General features: G+C 35.8%; 1 protein-coding gene across 2 annotated transcripts in view; it reads left to right on the top strand.

The window, feature by feature from the left end:
- Positions 1 to 20,724, top strand: part of GABRA2 (gamma-aminobutyric acid type A receptor subunit alpha2) — a gene marked incomplete at both ends in the record, with an annotated part of 103,568 nt that overhangs the window by 57,952 nt on the left and 24,892 nt on the right. For both annotated transcript variants that reach the window (XM_079772650.1, XM_079772649.1), the window contains 4 exons: positions 4,772 to 4,992; positions 6,912 to 6,994; positions 11,634 to 11,777; positions 13,216 to 13,368. In XM_079772650.1, the coding sequence (XP_079628776.1) occupies positions 4,772 to 4,992; positions 6,912 to 6,994; positions 11,634 to 11,777; positions 13,216 to 13,368 (601 nt within the window). The remainder of the gene's footprint in view (positions 1 to 4,771; positions 4,993 to 6,911; positions 6,995 to 11,633; positions 11,778 to 13,215; positions 13,369 to 20,724) is intronic.

Consider the following 20,724-nt stretch of genomic DNA (forward strand, 5'->3'; position numbering starts at 1 on the left):
TTGGGTGAGAGTACTTTTTCCCCATTATACCCTCTGTCCACTCCTCAACCCATTGTATTCTAGCTTTTGGATTCTTTTCTTTCTACTAAACTTTCAAGATATTTCAGCACTATTTGACACAGTTGATCTCTATATGCTTCTTAAATTTTCTTTTCTCTCCCTCTTTTCCGTGTGTGTGTGTGTGTGTGTGTGTGTGTGTGTATGTGTGTGTGTGTGTTTATGGTTCCTCCTCCTCAATTTTCTAGAGTTTGTTTCTGGTTTATTTTCATCAGTTAATCATGAAACATGTATATAAATTATTCCTTGTATCTTCACTATTTTAATTGTCCCTGATAAAAATGATATAATGTGAAGATATGTTCAATGTATTAGTAATCACATTAAGTATAAAGAGACTCAATTACCATTAAAGGATGGAGATGGTCAGATTCAACAAGAAATCTCAAGATATTAAAAAAAAAACACCTCTGGAATGAATTGGTATCTTCAGAGCATAGTTCCTTATTACAAATGCAATAAAATTAAACATCATTGACAGAAATATAAGTAAGTAAAGCAATACATTTGGAAATATAAAAACACACTTTACAGTATTTCCTACATAAAGAAAATAAAAAGTCATAATGGAAATTATAAAATGTCTTTAATTGAACTATAATTAAAATATTATTAATTATAATTATGATATAGTGACAGTAATCAAGACTTTGGAACCAATGCAGAGATAAATAAATGATAGGGGGGAAAAGATTCATACCTATATTGACACTAGATACATGAGATCTGTGGGGAAAGATGGATGGCTTAATAGAAAATTGTTTTTCCCATTAGAAAAAAAAGATTGGATCTTTATTTCATGTGATGCAGAATAATTCCAGGACCTAAATATTAAAAGCATAACTTACATTTTTATAAGAAACATACAGGGATTTAAGGGATTGGCAAAAGTAGGTTTATAGTTATGAATACTTGCAACAGAGTTTATTATTGTCTTATTATTTTATTATTTATTTGTCTTATTATTATTATTGTTATTGTATTCTTACTTATGATTTATCTTTTAGGTAATGATGGCAGGCAATTTAACTGACTTTTACCCACTGCTGTATTTATGATATATTGTATAGCTTATGATCTTCATTAGCATTCTTATTGAGTCTGTGTTTAAAAAAATACTCCTATATAGAAAATATAAAGAATTTCTGTAACTCAATAAGAAGGCAACCTTAAGAAAACTGAGTAAATGAAATGAACAAAAAATCCATCAGAGAAAACTAGGGAATTTAATAAACATAAAAATGTGTTAAATTTCACTAGTTAACAGGGAAATCCAAATGGTAGCACTATGAAACAGTTCACACCAACCGTCATGGCTAAAATGAATTATTATCTTTATCCCAAGTTGTAAAGAAACAAGAAAGTTTATACATTGCTAGTGGGGATATACATCTATACACTTCTTAGGATTTAAATTTGACAATATCTTGTTATTTTGAAGATGCACGTGCAGTACATCCCAGTAACCCAACTTATAATTTACTCTGGAGCAGAAATGGGCATACTCTGGCCCATGGGCCAAATCCTGTCAGCTGCCTATTCTTGCGAACAAAGATGTGTGGGAACATACCACTCTCACCCATTTATGTGTTCCCTGTGGGGACTTTCACACAATAGCACAATTGAATAGTTGTGAAACTGACCATATGGCTGCAAAGCCTAAAATGTTTACTATCTGTTCCATTCCTGAAAAAGTTTGCTGACCTCTGCTCTAGACTGTTACACTTTTGTACTAAAATCATGGTGTAACAATTTTTATAGCAGTATTGCTTATAATAGTGACAAACTGGAAATAGAAAAATATTTAAGAGCAAGGAGAAAAGTGAATATTGTGAAATATTCTTACAAGGTAATGCTGTGTAGCAGTGAAAATGAAAGTATGATGAGATGTATTGGCATGAATAAATCTCCACTATGTAACTGAAAAAAAGCGAGTATCAGAAAAATATACATAGTATGGTCCCATTTCTGTACACGTTAAAAATGTGACATATGATACATAGATTTGTATGGTAAATGGGTAAGTACATGTATGGGTGCGATACACCCCAAATTCAAGAAAATGATTTCCTCAGATAGTAAGGGAGTGTGATTGAGATGAAATAAACAGGAGAGGGAAGGTTTTAATAACATCTGTGATGACATTTCTGCTGCTGATAGTTAAAAGGTATTTGTAATATTTTTTATACTCTCTTGTATGTCAGGAGACAAAGTAAAATAATATACAGATGAAAGCCACAGTCCCTTTCTTGACAATTTGCAAACCAGTTGAGAGGCAGAGGAACAACTGTATAACTGAAGTGTATGATCTTGCCATAATGAAATGCTTTATGAGTAATAAAGTTAGCTAGAGACCTGACCATGAATTTCCAGGCATTCAGGGGACTGGGAGTGTGGTTGTGAGTAAGGTCTTGGTTCGGGAGGATAAGGCATTTGCTCTATTTGAGGAATGGTAAAGTGCGAAGATCCTTAGAATTATCTAGAGAATAGCAGGAATGTGCCTGGTGAAAGTGGGAGAAAACACTGGATATGTTGGCACAGTTCAACTTCTTTCACTGTGAATGCTCAGAAACAAATGGTGTTTCCCGGCTGGCGTGTCTCAGTGGTTGAGCGTTGACCCGTAAACCAGGAGGTCAAGGTTTGATTCCCAGCCTGGGCACCTGCCTGGGAATGACCGGGTTATGGGCTGGATCCCCAGAGGCAGCCTATTCACGATTCTCTTTCATCACTGATGTTTCTATCTCTCTCTCCCTCTCCCTTCCTCTTTGAAATCAGTAAAAATATAAAAACAAAACAACAAAACAGGAAAACAAATGGTGATCTTGAATTTTTTTTTTAAAAAAAAGATCACCTAAAATTTACTGTTTGGCAAACTTATGTGTTTCTTATGTGATATGTCTGTAGGAAATGATTGCCATAGCAGTGGATTCTAAAACCAATAAAACATACCATCATTTCACAGAAATGGAAAAATGGAATTGGAAATTTTATAAAAAGATGTTCAATGCATTCTTTGCCTGGAAAAGTAAATGTCATAGGGATTCACATTCACTTTGAATTTCAGGGAACCACAGTTGGAAAGAAACACCTGTGTAAAAACTTACCCTACCCAAGGACTCATTTCTTAATCTAGTTTTTTGTTGTTGCTAATTGAATTTCATCTAACGGGATTAAACCTTCAGAACAATGACTAAACCATGGAGAGTGAGGCTGGTTCGATTATGAATTCTCCTCCTAAGGATTAGGAACACAGCCCAGAGCCACTTCCATGACCTATTCATACGTCATTACCCATGGCTCATACTTACCATCTCTATCCATTCCATTTCTGAGGGATCGCTGAGAATCATTTCCTTTCATTTGCTTGATTAAGATGTGTACAAATGATTTGATATTTTTCATAAGTATTTGACCTTTTGAATCTGCAATTTTTGAATTATGTTTTTATTGAGCCTCCCAAACACACCCCGATGGGGGACTGAACCTGCATCTAGGGTATGTGCCCTGACCAGGAATCATACTTATGACCTTTCATTGCACAGGATAACCAGCAACCAACTGAGCCACACTGGCCATGGCTAATCTGCCCTTTTTTACACACACAGTCGTAGTTGAGTGAAATTGCCAATTGCTGAAGCATTTATTTTCTTCCATGTGATAACTGTGACATGTGGTCAAAGGACAGTTCCTGAATTTCCAATCTCAAATGTGTAATTGAAAATTTTAATTATTTATCATGTGAGTATTTGCAAAAAAACATACATGGACAGAAATGTGAACATCCAATAGATTGTCAGTATTAATCACGATTGTGAATTGTGTATCTCACCTAAAATGTGTACATTCTATTATGCTGAGAAAGACAGAGAAAAAAGTGAAAGGAAGGAAGGGAAGGAGGAAGAGGGAGAGGGAGGTAATGAGAGAGAGAGAGAGAGAGAGAGAGAGAGAGATTCAGCTAAAAAATGCTGGAGAATGATATTAAAGAAATGAATCACAAACTGATCTGTATGAATAATAAATATTACATTTCAATCTGAAGGAGTTTCATTGTAAATTATTTGTATTTGCATACTAATACAGTAACTTACCAAATGCAATAACTAATAATTTGTCAAAGTCTTTTTATTACAACTAATTTCATAAAATAAACTTTGTTAAAATTGTTATCCCCTAATGCGTTCTTGCTAACAATATGATATCTCACCATTTATTTTAGTATTTTATAAAATAAGATATTCTACCGTTTCTTTGGCAACAGAGATGATGACTCATACAGATCTGACAGTGTGTTTAATACTTGTTTCTTTTTTTTGCTGTGGAGAAAGCTCCCTGCTATTTCTTCCTTAAGATAAATGACAAAGCAATCCACCCAAACCCTGCCCCAAGCATGCCCCCTCTCCAAGTAGTTCTAAATTACAGAGTGAAGTAAAGCAGTTTGAACTGAGACCTTGTTCAACTGAAAAGACCAGATGAAGTATATTTATTTATTATCTTCATAATAAAATGTAGTTAATTGTGTAAGTACAAATACTTTATCCCACTGTCAGTGGCAACATTTATGGATAAGAGAAAGGAATTATCTTTCTGATTCAAAATTTACTTCTATCAATACAGCTTTCTCTCTTTTGAAACTACTATATTATTTGTTGGAGTTTTGTAGTCCTTGTATCTACAACATTTATTGTTTCCTTAAGAATGTTATTTTATATTTCAGGAGTATACAATAGATGTGTTCTTTCGACAAAAGTGGAAAGATGAAAGGTTAAAATTTAAAGGTCCTATGAATATCCTCCGACTTAACAATTTAATGGCTAGCAAAATCTGGACTCCAGACACCTTCTTTCACAATGGGAAAAAATCGGTAGCTCATAACATGACAATGCCCAATAAACTTCTTAGAATCCAGGATGATGGGACACTGCTCTACACAATGAGGTATGTTTGTAGGTTTGCTATGATGCATTTAAATACTGAGTAATTCATGTATTAAAAAACTGGCTAACCTGGTTATCAAGTTCAACATTAGCACAAGGTGAACATTGTCATAACAGATTATTGTTGTAGTTATAATATACTTTGTAATTGCATGCACATTAAAAAATAAACATGGAATGATAGTTATGAGTTTGATTCTCATTTTTAGTGTGTAAAAATTTTAAGAATTGCCTTTACTATTAAGGATTAATTTTTGGCTATTTATCTTTCACACTTCATTTTAATTAAGTACAGTTTAATAGCATGACTTCAATTTTTCCTTATACCATCATGTAATTTTATTTTTAATATCTCATTAGATAGCCCATCATAAAAGTTAAGTGATTTTTTAAGCAAGCTTTTACTTCATTTAATATTTTTTTCTCCTTATGAAGTTATTTTAAAGAAAACATATTTTTAAACTCAGTTTTTATTTACCAAACCTTAGAAGTAAATTGGATACCTTAAGCATATGTCTTAGATGGAACTATATGAAATTGCCATTTTGTAAATCAATAACTGTCATGTAACATCAATTTCAATGATTCAACCTTTAAACAATTAGCTAAAGAAATATACAGGTGTTCACACTATTATTCCATTTTAACTATTCCCATGAATTCATCTTTTAAAATGTTGTTGGTATTATGTAAAAAAGAAAATCATCACAAATATAAAAAAATGATATATATTCTAAATTTAATGTTTAATAAAGTCTCTGAAGCATGGATGACTTTCATCAGCATTACCCATAGACTGATATGTCTTACAGGCATTTGATGTATTTATTATTTCATCAGAAATGTTAAGTGATAGATGTCAAAAATTATTTAAGAAGGAGTATTCATGCAGTCCTGATCTTTAAAAGAAAAGCTTTTGGGCTCATTACTAAATGACCATTACCTAAAATGAAAATGTTTTCTACTGTTTCTGCCTTTTTCTCTAAAATCTTACAAAACAGAGGCAGTACTCCTGAGATTTTACACACTTTGATCATTCCTATGGATCAAATAATAATTGGAAATCTGGGGTTTAAACAAAATATAGACAGAGAACACACATAGTTTTGGAAATATTGCCTGGGGTTATTCTTAAATACTCTCTTAGAAGTGTATAATCTATAATTAAATTGTTGATCACATTTGTTTTGCTCGTTATAAGAGATTTTTCTGTATGTTTGATTTAGTTCCTGTTTTATCTACTTTACCTTTGTGAGACATGGAATACTGAATAACTTATTATAAATTTACTGATTACTCTTTATTATGATGATGAAGATACAGAAAAAATTATATATAACATTCATAATTTAGCCAACAGTCTAGTCTTAACAACGTATTTTTAGGAGATATTTCTATATGTGCATCTATACCTATTTCTATATTTATATTCATGAGTCTAAATATAATACTGATTTAAAGTTTATGTAATCTTGAAGGAAGCTCCTGTGAGCCAATATTGAATTCTTATATCAATTTTATTATATGGTTGTTGATGAGATGATGGGGAAGAAAATGACATTGTTTTCATTATAGATATTTTTTCTCTAATATTTCAAATAAGAACAGTAAGGCTAATGGGAAAATAGCCCTTCAAAATGCATATATAACTTTTTTTTACTTTTTAACAAACCACAGAGTAAAACATGGTTAAGTATATTTGTAAATAAATATTGATACTTGAGCTCAGATTTTGTATATGCTAATGTCTTCGGAGGGATCATCTAAATGTGATAGAACAGAATCAGGTTTAAATGTTAGTTAACCAAAGATGCTATAATGAAAGTCCTACCTCTTCATTAATTTTGTTGACAACAGTAAGGAGCGATTTATCCTGACTTGTCAATTTATTTAAACAAAGAGTGGGATTTTGACTTTTAGGCTTACAGTTCAAGCTGAATGTCCAATGCATTTGGAGGATTTTCCAATGGATGCTCATTCATGCCCTCTGAAATTTGGCAGCTGTAAGTATGGGAATGGCGTTACATATTTTGGGTAAAAAAATATCAAGGAGAGTCAGCAACACTACTTAATGTTATAGTTTTTCTCATATTATGCAATGCTTAATACTTGCCAGGTAGGATGCAGAATTAAAAGGCATGCTGATTTCCATCACAGAATTGGCTAACCCTATTGTACTCCAAAATGTCATTATATTTGAATCATGGTGTTTCATTATCACTTACATCATTGCTAATAAAAAACATTATATGTTTGCCTAAGTGTGTAAGCTAGGTTAGGAGCTTCTTGAAGATCAGGACTATGTCATTTATCTTATTTGCCAAATACTAGCACATTAAAAATGCAACATCATTATATAAAGCTTCTGCACAGTAAAAGAAACCATCAACAAAATGAAAAGGGAGCCTACTGCATGGGAGAACATATTTACCAATGATGCATCTGATAAGAGGTTCATTTCCAAAATGTATAAGGAACTCATACAACTTAACAAAAGGAAGACAAACAATCCAATCAAAAAATGAGCAAAGGACCTAAATAGACACTTGTCCAAAATGGACAAAAAGAAGGCCAAGAGACATATGAAAAAATGCTCAAAGTCCCTGAAAATGCAAACTGAATGTTTCATTTTTGTCAACTAAGAATGAATTCTAAAGGATAGATTCTATTGTTTATTAAAGTAGTTATCAGCCTGTTGCAAATGGCAGGCACAGATGTTGGATCTATGCAATTATCTTTCTGCTTTCTAGCTAATGGAAAGTGTGGTGTTTTTTTCTTATTTTCTTAAAATAAATTTGAAGGAGATGCTGTCGCTGGATTGCTACACGCAGGCTCCTTCTGTGTACATGGAATATTTCAGAAACGGCTTTGTGCATTTGACCTTCTTTAGGTCACTGAGGTTATATCTTGTATGTCAAGCAGAAGCATTTGCTCTCCCGGAATAATTGAAAAGAGGGAAGGTCAAGTCATCTCCCTAGGCCCACGAGGCATTCAGGGCAGGTTCAGGATCAGTTCATGGACACTACTAAAGAGCTTCTCTCTTGTGTGAACGTGTCCCATTGCCTGACCTTTTCAGAAATTTTGCTCTTTCTGGCACCCCTACCTTTGCCAATCCGGGTTAGGTTTTGACTTTTCCTTCTCATGAATAGAAATGCAGTTCCCTAACATGTTTAAAAATATTTCTGAGTAGTTGCCTTCTCCCCACAGACAGTACCAAGAAAAGGGAAGGATGATAGCATGTAGGAATGACAAAGCCTCTAATTATTTTGATGACCATAGTTTTGTGGAATAAGTTCAGATTTGTTTTTTTTCCTGTCCATTTCTACAAAAAAGTGTCAGCTCTCAATTTCCTTTGAGAATCTCTTCTTTGTTTAACTACAAAGCCTTCTTTTATTGTCATGGAAACCACCACTTCAATCCTGGCATTTCTCCCAAAATTATTTAAGATAGTCAATCATGTTACACAACGTAAATATGATGTCGAAAAAACTCAGCAGATGTGGCAGAGGGAAACTCATTTGCATTGCATAAGTGGCATTAAAGAGAACATTTTAAAAAGCCTTGAGACCAAAGAAAGGGTTTAGTCACGATGCAGTAATGCTGTAAGGAGGCAAGGCATTTTCAGTGGACGAGTAAGCGCTAGTAAGACACCAAATATAACCGAGGTGATGTTACCATTCTGAATATGAAATAAATACACCTGAAATTATATTAAGTGAAATTAACAAACTCTTAGTAGTGTTTCTACAGAGTAGTGGAATAGTGCATGCTTGAGAATATGGTTGTCTGTATCTAGAAGCAATATGGGCAAAACGTAAAGTTTGTTGTTAGGCATTCTCTGTTTAATGGTTCTTAAGTAGTTCTCTTCACGTTTATTTTTGACACAGTAAATAAACAGTCTTTTATTTATCCCTGCCAATGGTAGGCACTTGAGGCATAAGTGTTAAAGGAATGAACACCAGCATGTAGACATAGACTCACAGGCCAACCCGAACCTTAAGATGTTGGCACAACAAATATGGCAGTAGCAAGTCATGCCCTTTGCCTGTCTTGTTCCAAAGCCCCTTTGTTTTCCCCCAAATGATGGAATTTCTGGAACTTTATCATTGTTCTGAAGTAAAAGAAGCATCTTCTCTATAAGTTTATACTTTTCAATTCGGTTTTTCTCCCTATTGCTTCATATTGTTATATATGCCCTCCCTGAATGGGAATCTTGGTGTATTTTGTGCATTAGCCCAAAATAAACGGAAAGTTGTCTTTTTGCATAAAAATAAATTAAAGACTGTCTTGGGATTTTGTTGGTTACCAACTATTAAGAGTTAGTATGCATTTGATGTTAGATATACAGTAGCACTAAAATGTGTTATTTAACAGAATTAAAGAAAATTTAGAGAAGGAATTTATAATGAAATCTGTAATATAAATTGTCTTTATCTCCTTTAATAGTTTACTGAGAAACATTGCTATGGCCTCCTGGTTTAGATGTGTATTGATATACCAGGGAGTGCCTCTATTCCTCACCTCACAACTTTCTGCTATTATCTTCTGTCTCCAGACCCCAAATTAAAACAAAAACAAAGACACCCACATATTCCTATACCACTAATGAAATAATTTCTTTTGTATAGAAGACTCAGTCATTTTCTTGAACAGATTATTGTGTTCCTATCCAGGTTTTTATATTTAACAATAAATAACAATCAAAATATTATGAGTATATTCATTAATCGGGCAAGAATGAATTGAAAACTTTTTTGTGTGTCAGGCATGGTACCAAGTGCTAAAGGATACATGTGAATCAGATAAAGTCCCTGCCCATCTATGTCTCACTAGGGATTCCTTTGGTAGGGTTTCGTTTCCTCTTAGTTATGTTTAAGAGTAGCATCAGACTCAAAAGCGAAGTTGCAATTACTTTAAAAAAAGTTTATAATTTATTAAGACTCACAACTCTTTGAGTATTGTAAGGCTTTCTGACATAAAGTAGTTCATGTGATGTGTCTTTGATTTATTAAATTATGTGCCATTTGAATTTTGTTGAAAACAGGGCCATGATATGTATTCATGAGAGAACAAAACAAGCTACTTGATAATTTGCAAATGAATTGCTAGTTATCCACATTACTGATGTTACTTATCTAATCTTAGCAGTCATCAATGGTGAAATATTTAACATTAAAAAAATTTGAACCTTAAAGTAAGTAGAATATGTAAACTCTATAAATATATCTCTACTATTAAATATGCATATACATAAAGATATACATATATAGGTATATAAAATCCTATTTCAAAAATTATGTAACATGATTTACTTGTGAATGTAGATGAATATACGTACAATGAAATCAGTGTTTTATAGATATTCACATTTAGTAGTGACATTCAGAAAACTATCAAAAGACCACAGAGAGAGAAAGACACAAACTTATATTCTTTTTGCTGTTACTGAAGTTTAAATGCAAATCTGTTTATAATCCAAAACTTTGGATCAAGGTGAGGACCACCACGTCCTGGGTAGTTAGAGACAGAGATGTTGGCAGGAACAGCTGGTCCTTCCTCTCCCTTCATTGAGAATGTGAGCAGGGTGGTGCGTTTTGCTCAAGGACTAGAAGCAACTGAAACAGCTGGTCCGTTCTCTCTTTTAATTGAGAATGTGACCATGGTACTGAGTTTTGCTCAAAGACCAGAAGTGACTAATATTTCAAAACATTCTCATGAGCAAAAGAGCATAGAATTTTTTCACAAGGTCAGTAGAGTAGCAAGAGTTATCTGTTTATTCAATTGTGGAGAGACTCAGCTGCTCCTCCACCAGGGCATACAAGTGCAAAGGAAATGCCAGGGCCATGGGGCTGCTAAGGTAAGGCATGCTGCCTGCCCTCTGGTCCTAGAGTCATCTCACTTGTGCTAAATTCTCCTTCCTTGGCCAAATAAAACAGGAAATGATACCTGGTTTGTATGTCTTTAGTCTTTTCTTCCCAATCCATAACGTACCTGGAAGGCAATGACAGTAGAGTCCAGTGAGATCTGGGTGTATAAATTAACTTTAAAATGAAAATGTTTTAAAAAGTATTTACAACTTGAGAAAATTATATCATTCTCATTTATTTTACATGGTGTGCAATAATCAGTCCTCATCTTTCTAATGAAATGCATTGTATCATGTATGATAGCTTTAATTTAATTCTTAATGAAATTAATTTATGTCTAGAAAGCAATATTATTTTTGGATTATGATTGTCATTTCATGAGTGAGTGTTATTTCTAAACCAATTACCTGAGCTATGGCATTCATAATCTGTTTACCACAGTGACTTCTACCACCTTGAGACTACGGGGGTTTTATTATCTCAAGGCCCACTGATTTTTGCAGACTCTAAAGATAAATGTGTTCTTTACCTCTCAAAGTGGTTGCAAAGAAAATAGTATCATGATCTTGGTTGTCTCTCTTTGTTTGCTTCACACCCTTCATATTAAAGCTATAAATTTCAAAGACACGTTTTACCCTAAAAAATATGATCTGTAAATATCAATGATTTATTTTAGTCAACAATTACTCTATGAAATATACAACTTTTGATGTTGGACTTTACTGATGGTTCTTACTAAAATGATAAGACAGATCTTTTTTCTGATTTCCTACAGATGCATATACAACCTCAGAGGTCACTTATATTTGGACTTATAATGCATCTGATTCAGTACAAGTTGCTCCTGATGGCTCCAGGTTAAATCAGTATGACCTGTTGGGCCAATCAATTGGGAAGGAGACAATTAAATCCAGTACAGGTTAGTAAAATGAGTCAAAAGAAAAGTTAGTTAAGAAAATTCATGGGTTAAAGTCATTGGAAATGACTCAGTTTGATTAAAACCATTTGTTCGTGAGGTCTAAGAGCTAGCATTATAGAGTGTGCATGGGGTTTTTCTAGAAATTCAGAATCTCAGGCTTGACCCCTTATAAATTTAGGATCTGTATTTTAACAACATTCCAAGGAGATTCCTTAGGTGTGCATTAAAGTTTGAGAAACACTAGTCTAAAATATACTTCATATTAAAGAAGTGTGTATCTTCTCAGAGAAGTCAATTTTACCTTCAAATAGCATTACCGTTCCCTTAGTGTTCCAATTCCTTTCCCTTTATTTTAGACTAGAGGCCCAGTGCATGATTGAATCATGCACGTGTAGGGTCCCCTACACGCTTTCGCTTTTCTCGGTGGAGCTGGGTGCCTGTCCGATGGTGCACCAGGCCTTTCAGAGCAGACAGGCACCCAGCACCCACGCTTTTGATGGTCCGCGGCCGCTGAGGGGGGCTGCCACGGACACCTGGCTACCCTGCCGTTAAGAGGCGCAGCTGGGTGTCCGCGGCAGGCCCCCTCAGCGGCCGCGGATCTGGCCGTTGAGAGGCACAGGGGGCGGGAGTCCCGCCCCCTGCGCCTCTCAACAGCAGGGTAGCCCCCCTCAGTGGCAGCGGATCTGTGCCTCTCAATGGCCGGATAGGCCACCCCGAGTCCCGCCCCCCAGCCTCCCGCCGCCCAATCGTGGGCGTAGCGGAGTGATGGTAATTTACATGTTACTCTATTATTAGATAGGCTATTTCAACTCTTGGTTACAGATCATTACTATTGGCCAATGTGAGGAAGCTGATGTCCTTTCTAAGGGCCACTCTCCTCTAAGAAAAGGCTGCTGTGGGTATTAATGCACTTACATCCAGCAGATGTAAAGCCAGGGAGCAGGAAGGAAGGCAGTGAGGATGGGATAGAACTGACTGTAGAGAATGAGAGCAGAGATACAACATTGAGAAAATCAGAATTGGTGACAGGGTCAGCAGTGGGAAATCTGGGCCAGAAGATCAGCCTTGGAGATGTGGCTAGCGATCCATCTTTTAAAAAACCAGAGAGACCTGAACTTGAGGTTGGTACCAGTGGGGGTGAGGGGCCTGAGCGTATTTATTAACCTGTACTCCTTTGGTCAATAAGTATGACCTAGAGAGAAAAACAAATGCCATACCATAGACATTCGGAGCAAGTTTCTTGGTAATATTAAAATCCTCTTTTAAATACTCTTGCTGAGCTAAAGAGGCATTTAAAAATTACAAACTTCTCATGTCATATATGTGATAAAGACTTTTTTCTAATCAGAGACTGTTCTTTGTCTAATCTTCTCCATTTCCAAAATGTGTGAACTATTGGCTATTACAGTTCCTTAAACTTCCTACCTTATTTTTCTAGGTGAATATACCGTAATGACAGCTCATTTCCACTTGAAAAGAAAAATTGGGTATTTTGTGATTCAAACGTATCTGCCTTGCATCATGACTGTCATTCTCTCCCAAGTGTCATTCTGGCTTAACAGAGAATCTGTGCCTGCAAGGACAGTATTTGGTGAGTGAATAACTACACGCTTTGCTGTACAGCACATTATGTTTCATTGCATACTTTCAAAAGTATTCTCTCTCTTGATACACCAGTAGTTTGTAGTGTGTGGGCAGGGGGTATTTGTTTCATGTTACAGATGAGGAAACTGAGGCTCAGATAGGTAAATTACAGAGTCATTGGTGCTCATCTATAATATGCTAATTAGACCAGATGTCCTTCCGTACATCCTTCCAGATGACCTTCTGGATGAAGCCGGGGGCTGGGAGGGAATCCCGGGTCCCGGGTGCCAGAGGGAAGCCGGTGTCAGCAACCGGAGGAAGGAAGGCCTACTCTTCTCCGAATTTTGTGCATTGGGCCTCTAGTAAGGAAAATTAACAGTATCAAATCTTCTGGAAGTACATTCAATCTACTTTCTGTTGAATCATTTTGCTTCTCAATATTTGTCTCTATATTAGTATAAAGAGAATATTTTTAGAAGTTTTAACTTAGAGAATAACAGTACCACATTTATAGACTTTCTGTGTTTATTTTGTTTTGTTTTTAGATAAACAAAGATGATCTTAGGACTTTAAGTTAGAGAGTGAAAGAGAGAAAAAGACTCATCTCATATACTACATTAGTGTATTTACTTGCATATTTAATTTTCTTCCTTTTTAAAAATTTTATATATGTTTATATTTAGTCCACACCATATTTCCAAAAAGATATGAGATACCTTAAAAATGTATAAACAAGAGATTGTAAATACGTTTTTACATAATGCAAAGAAAACTAAAGGCCGAAAAGTAAAATAAAAGCAGAGTAAGGTTATGTTGCCTGAAAGACTAGGCATAATTAACCAATATTACAGATGAGGAAACTGTGTGGAGGAGAGCTTAAATGACCTTTCCAAGTAAGGTTAGGCTGGGACCCAGATCTAAATTTCCTAACTTCTAGCCTAGTACTCCCTTTCTGATGCACTAGATGCCAGGGCAGGAGAGACCCAGGGAAAGCAGGGATGGTGCACTGCACGCTTTTTTGTCTTGAGGTTCAATTCCCTCTGCTGCTTGCTGGCTTCCCAGCACCCCTGCCAGAGCTGACGCCGTCATCCACTGCCCCACCTCATCCCTACCTCATTCCCACTGAGTCTCATTAAGACCCGCTTGTTAAATAGCATAGTCATTCTATGCATTCATCATGAAAATCACCCAATTGGGTTTCTAGGTCCCTCAGGGATTAATTCTTGGCCAACTAAGGACTAGCTGAGGCAAATTATGGACCGAAGGTCATAATTTTAGGGAATGATGTTCTGACCTCAATAAAATAAAGACCCTTCAAATACCAGGCCTGTCTCTACCCAGAGTGGGCTGGGCGTGTGGAGGGAGGCACGGGTGGATAGCAGGCTGCCATCTCTGCAGCAGCTCCCATACAGGTTTTTTTAATTGTTTTTTTTTAAATACATTTTTATTGATTTCAGAGAGGAAAAGAAAAGGAGATAGAAACATCAATGATGAGAGAGAATCATTGATTGGATGCCTCCTGCAAACCCCACACTGGGGACCAGGAATAGAACTGTAATCTCCTGGTTCATAGGTAGATGCTCATCCTCCCGCTCTGGCCCCATACAGGTTTGGTGCCCACTTGCCGGGGACAGGCTGGCCAGGGGTCTTCTTGACGTCTACTGGTTGGATCCGATGTCTCTGATCTGCTTCCAACACCTCCCAATTTTAGGGAGACTTTTTTATTGGCGTTTTCTCACAGACTTTTACTATGCATAAATATAACATAAATAAATACATATTAGCTTAAAACCCAATTAGGTACATTTACACAATGGACAACAACTCGGGGGTAAAAAAGAAAGAAGTCCCACCACCTACAACAGCATGGATGGGTCTGGAGAGCACCACACCAAGAGCAATAAGTCAGCCAGAGAAAGACAAGCTCCCCACGACCACACTCATGCATGAGATCTAATGAACAAAACAAACAATAAACTCATTAAGGCTCTTTCCATTCCAGACCATAAAGTATGTTCCCTCTTATTATTATACTTATCACAGAAATGGCCATGTAGATGCCTGTGGCAGTCCGGCCCCTGTAGCTGCCTCTCTGATAGTTCTCAGCTGAGTAGTTGCCTCTGGCGATAGTAGCTCCTCTAGAGACAGTGCCCGGCTGCGGTGCTGCCAGTCATGATAGAGGCTACCTCTCCCCATAGTAGCTGCCTGTCAAAATAGTGTCTTCCTCTGGTGATGCTGGCTGCCTGTTATGATAGTGGCTGCCTCTCACGTGGGTGCCTCTGATGATAGCTCATTGGTAGAGGGTTTGGCTACAGATAAAGAAAGCTCTGGTTCAAATTTAATTTTCTTCATTTAAACCAGGCAGGAAAATTTGGTGACTGCTCTTTGGATATATGAGGTAGGCTGAGCACGTTTTGTGATAGGATAAATTACTTTTCTGTATTTGGATCACTCAGTCATTTACAAAAGTTTCACTGAGAATCTACTGTGCCAGATACTGCACCAGGCCCTAGAGTGGAGGGCAACAAAATAAGCCGAAAAGATAATGGCATGGCAAGGTGAAGGCACTATAAAAGAAACATGTACAAATTGTTACAGAAAACAGCAGCATAGATATAGGAGAATTGATTAAATAGCTGAGCTAACATTTGAGCTAAATCTTGAAGGAAGAGTAGGAGATTCCCAGACAGATGAGCTGGAGCAAGAATTCTAGCCAAAAATGATAGATTGTGTAATGAAACTACATCAAGGGGTGAAAGAACATAGTGTGTTTGGTGACCGTGTGTTGTTTCAGTGTCCATGGAGATACATACAGATAGAAGTGTATAAGAAAGACCTTGTTAGCCATGTCAGCACAATTTATCTTTATCTGGTAAGCTATAGGAAACTACCATAGATAGTGTTTTGAGAACATAAACATGTGTAAAACTCTTAGAACAATCTTGGTATTTAATACATTATATAAACCTGTTAGCCATTCTTGTTATAAGTGCAAAAAAATCAGTTTGATTCTCAACATCAGCAATGAATAATTCAAAAGGAAATTAAGAAAATAACTCCATTTACAATAGCATCCAAAATAATAAAATACCTAGGAATAAATTTAACCAAGTGGCTGAAAAACCTGTTCAATTAAAACTATAAAACTTTGCTGAAAAAAATTAAAGAAGACCTAGTTAAAGGAAAGATATCTCATGGTCATGGATTTGTAGACAATACTGTTAAAATGAGAATAGATCTCAAAGTGATATATAAGTTCAATTCAATAACTATCAAAAGTCAAAAATGACCTTTTTTACATAAGGGGCAAAAGCTGATCCTCAAATTCACATCCAACTGCAAGGGGGCTCTAAATAACCAAAACAATATGTTTTTAATTTATTTAATTTTATTTTTTATTGTTGACACTATTTCAGATGCCTCCATTCATCCCCCTCTTGATAATAGTAATAAATTAAAATTGGTGGACTTTCCAGTTTCAAAACTTAGTATTAATCTACCTTAATCAACAGTGTGATAGTGGCATAGTCACGGGCATAGAGACCAATGGAATAAAATCAAAAGTCCAGTGACAAACTCAAATATATATGGCAAATTGATTTTCAACAAGGGTGCCATGAACATTCTATGGATACGTAGCTGTCTCTTAATCAAATATTGCTGGGACAGTTGGAAGACCATAATATGCAAAGTAATGAAGTTGGAACCCTACCCCACTCCAGATGCAACAATACACTCCAATGGATACAAAACTTTCATGTAAAATCTAAAACTATAAAACTATTAGAAGAAAACATAGTTTTTTATGACCTTGAATCTAGCAATGGTTTCTTAGATTTGACACAAGAAGGACGAGTAACAAAGAAACAATAGATACATTTAATTAAATTAAACATTTTTTACCTCAAAGAACATTATCAAGAGTCTGAAGAGACAACTTAAATATGATTGAAAATGTTTTGCAAATCATATATCTGATAAGGATTTGATATACTGAATAAATAAAGAACTCTCACAATAAAAACAAAAAGACCAAAAACTAGAAAACTAGATTTCAAAAATAGACAAAGAATTTGAATGGACTTTTTACAAAAGAAAGTATATGAATGGCAAACCAGCACATGCATGGTGTTCAACCTCACTGGACATTCAGGCAATGCATATCAAAACCATAATAAAATATATTTTACACACACCAGGATGTCTATCATAATAATAAAATAAGAAAGTAAGTGTTGGCAACAATGTGGAGAAATATAAGCCCTCATATATTACTGCTGGAAATGCAAATTGATGAAGCATCTGTGGACAACAGTTCAGCTGTTCCTAAAATAAAGAAACGTAGAAATAATGTATGCCCACCAATTTCACCTCTAGGTAGATACCCAAGATGAATGAAAACATATGTTCACATGAAAACTTGTGCACAGATGTTTATAGCAGTATCATTCCTAAGAATTAAAAGGTGTAAGGAACCCATATTTTCATCAGCCGATGAATGAAAAACCAAAATGTGGTATATACTTACAATGGAATACTATTCATCCATAAAAATGATTAAGTACTTATGCATGCTACAACATGATGAATCCCAAAACCATGCTAAATAAAAGAAGCCAGACTCAACAGGTCACATATTGTAAGATTCCTTTCATATGAATTATCCAGACTAGATAAAATCTCTAAAAACAAGACGTAGTTTTGTAGATGGAGGCAGAGGGAAACAGGAAGTGATTACTTAATAAGAACAGGGTGTTCTTCTAGAGTGATGAACAAGTTTTGAAACTAAAGAGAGGTAAAGATTGCTAAACATTGTCTGCTGGGGTTCTTGTCCCAGCATTACAAAGGGGTTCAGCAATCTGGAGAAGGGCTGTGCATAGATTAAGTAGGAGTCCACCGATGAAAGATAGTTTTGTAAGGCATTGGGGGTCAGAGGAGCTTCAGCTAAAGGAGCTAAAGACTCTCCCCTAGATTCAGGACCCTACTTTTTAATAACACAATTTTTCCTAAGGTAAGGTGGAGATAATACACTTCAAAGGGTAGGGTTTCAAAGGGTAGGGTTTACAGAAGCATTGTCAGATTGGGGAATAGCCTACAGCTGTTCGGTTGTTTGGCCAACAGGAGGCAATAACATGTATATTAAGATGCCCTGAGCTGTCTGGCAGCAAACGATTATCCTATTCAGGTTTGGAGGAGATGCTTTTTTTGCCGTTCCAACAGGTGATTACATATGTGACTCAGCCCTTGTTGAGCTCCCAAGCTTCATCAACCTCTTGATGAAACTCTTGTAATTATGACATGCTGGAATTGGCTCCCGGCAATTGTCAATGCATAAATGACACTGAATTGTACACTTTAAAATGGTGAGTTGTATATTATGTGAATTTTACCTCAGTAAAATAATTTAGAAATGGCATAAAGTGAAAAACAGAGCATTGGATATACACAATAAGGTATCCCAGGATTTAGGCTCAGAGAAATGTTCTCAGATACCTATTTCAAAACTTGCAAATTATTGAATCAAAGACAAACTAGATGGATTTGGATCCAAAATAATAAGTTTTTTATTCTGATGGCTTGAAAAATAAGGTTACATGATTTCCAGAGCACAAGTAATCTAATCTAATAATAGACAAATATGCAAATTGACCGCACCTTCGCTACGCCCACCAGCCAAGCCACGCCCACCAACCAATCAGGACAAGTATGCAAATTACCCCAACAAAGATGGCAGCTAATTTGCATATCAAGACAGCGTCAAAGAACCCAAGAGCTGCAGAAGGGAGTAAAGCTTCGGAGAAGTAAGCAAGTGGGGGGCGGGGAGGAGAAGGGAGGAGCGGAGGCGGAGCCGGGGGCGAATGGAAAAGCAGGCGGGCTGGCCGAGAAGGCGGGGTGGGCGACAAGGGAGGAGCGGAGGCGGGGTAGAGTGCAGCAGGAAATCCTATTGCAGGATTTTTCCTGCAACTGGAACGCTAGTACATAGATAAGTGTTTAAGAGAAGAGTAACAATAAGTAAAAACAGAGAGGAAAAGAATAGGACAGAATTGATATTCCAGAAAGACCCAAATATATATATATGACAAGTCATACAAACATGTGAGATACCTTAAAAATATATAAGCATATATTTTTTTTTTTAGTACATTCAATCTACTTTCTGGAAGTACATTCAATCTACTTTGCATTATGTAAAGTCATACAAAATAAAATAATAAGATATTTGTTTGATAAATATGAGGAAAATAAAATAAAATTCCATTGAGGTAAATAAAGAGATTTTGTAGCATGAAGCACATAGATGAATATGTTAAAAGGAGCAAGTATAGGACTCTACCTGTCTGTAGAGGAGAGGTAAATAGAAGAATAAGTATTTAACTTTGAATCAGCAGAATGTGTTAGTGTCAAGGCTGCTAGGTTTATCTATAACAAATGTGCAAAAGTTTTAAAGGTTGATTATGGATATAAAATTAAAAATCCAAGCTATATTCAAATGTGTAAATTTTTATATGAATTATTTATAATATAAGTTGAAGGGTCAAAAAGTCATATTTTCATGCAAATATAGACTGTTAGATGGTAAAATTAATCCTTAATATTTTCTCTGCAAGTTATTCTGTGTAAAACTTGTAATAAACATAATTCCATGTGATATGTGTGTGTGTGTGTGTGTGTGTGTGTGTGTGTGTGTGTGTGTGTTCATATAAAAGATAAACACAAATTTTATGTTCTCTTTAGAATGGGACTTGAAAGATGCTTGGCTGAGCTCCATTTTTCTACAACCCTATTCCATTCTTTATTGTTTTCTTCCTCCTTCTGAGTTTGAATATCATCATCTGACTGATAGATAGCTGTTACCTAAGCAACATTTCTACTGTCTCCAAGATTCTCATTCTAATTTCCCAGTCATGTTTACAAGCTCATGAGCGATCACTGAATCACCTGCCCTCCTCCTGCCTCCAAGGCTTTCTGTGATGAGTAACCCACCCCAGGAAAAAACTATTACACTTAAGAAATTAATATGCTCTGGGAGACAGATGTCAAATTTCTCAACCTTTGAGGTCTGGCTTCATGCTGTGAATAGAATAAGAAAACAGAGCAAACAAGACAGTAAGCTGAGGAGTTGAAATGAGAATGTGTGCCCCTTGATATTAGAGATTTTCCTCTATTGTGTTGGGTTTTATCTTTTCTTTTTTCATATATTGCATTCATTTCATGGTTGTAGATCCAGCTTGATATATTTTAAGAGTATTTCTTCAAAGGAGCTGTCCATGTATCTTGCGATGATGAAAGCCTTTGACTTTTGAGTCTTCACGCTCAATTCGTTCAGCATTAACAAATGCTTATTGAATGGCTATTTTTATCA

This window comes from Cnephaeus nilssonii (assembly GCF_951640355.1).
Source record: "Cnephaeus nilssonii genome assembly, chromosome: 1".
Classification (NCBI taxonomy): domain Eukaryota; kingdom Metazoa; phylum Chordata; class Mammalia; order Chiroptera; family Vespertilionidae; genus Cnephaeus; species Cnephaeus nilssonii.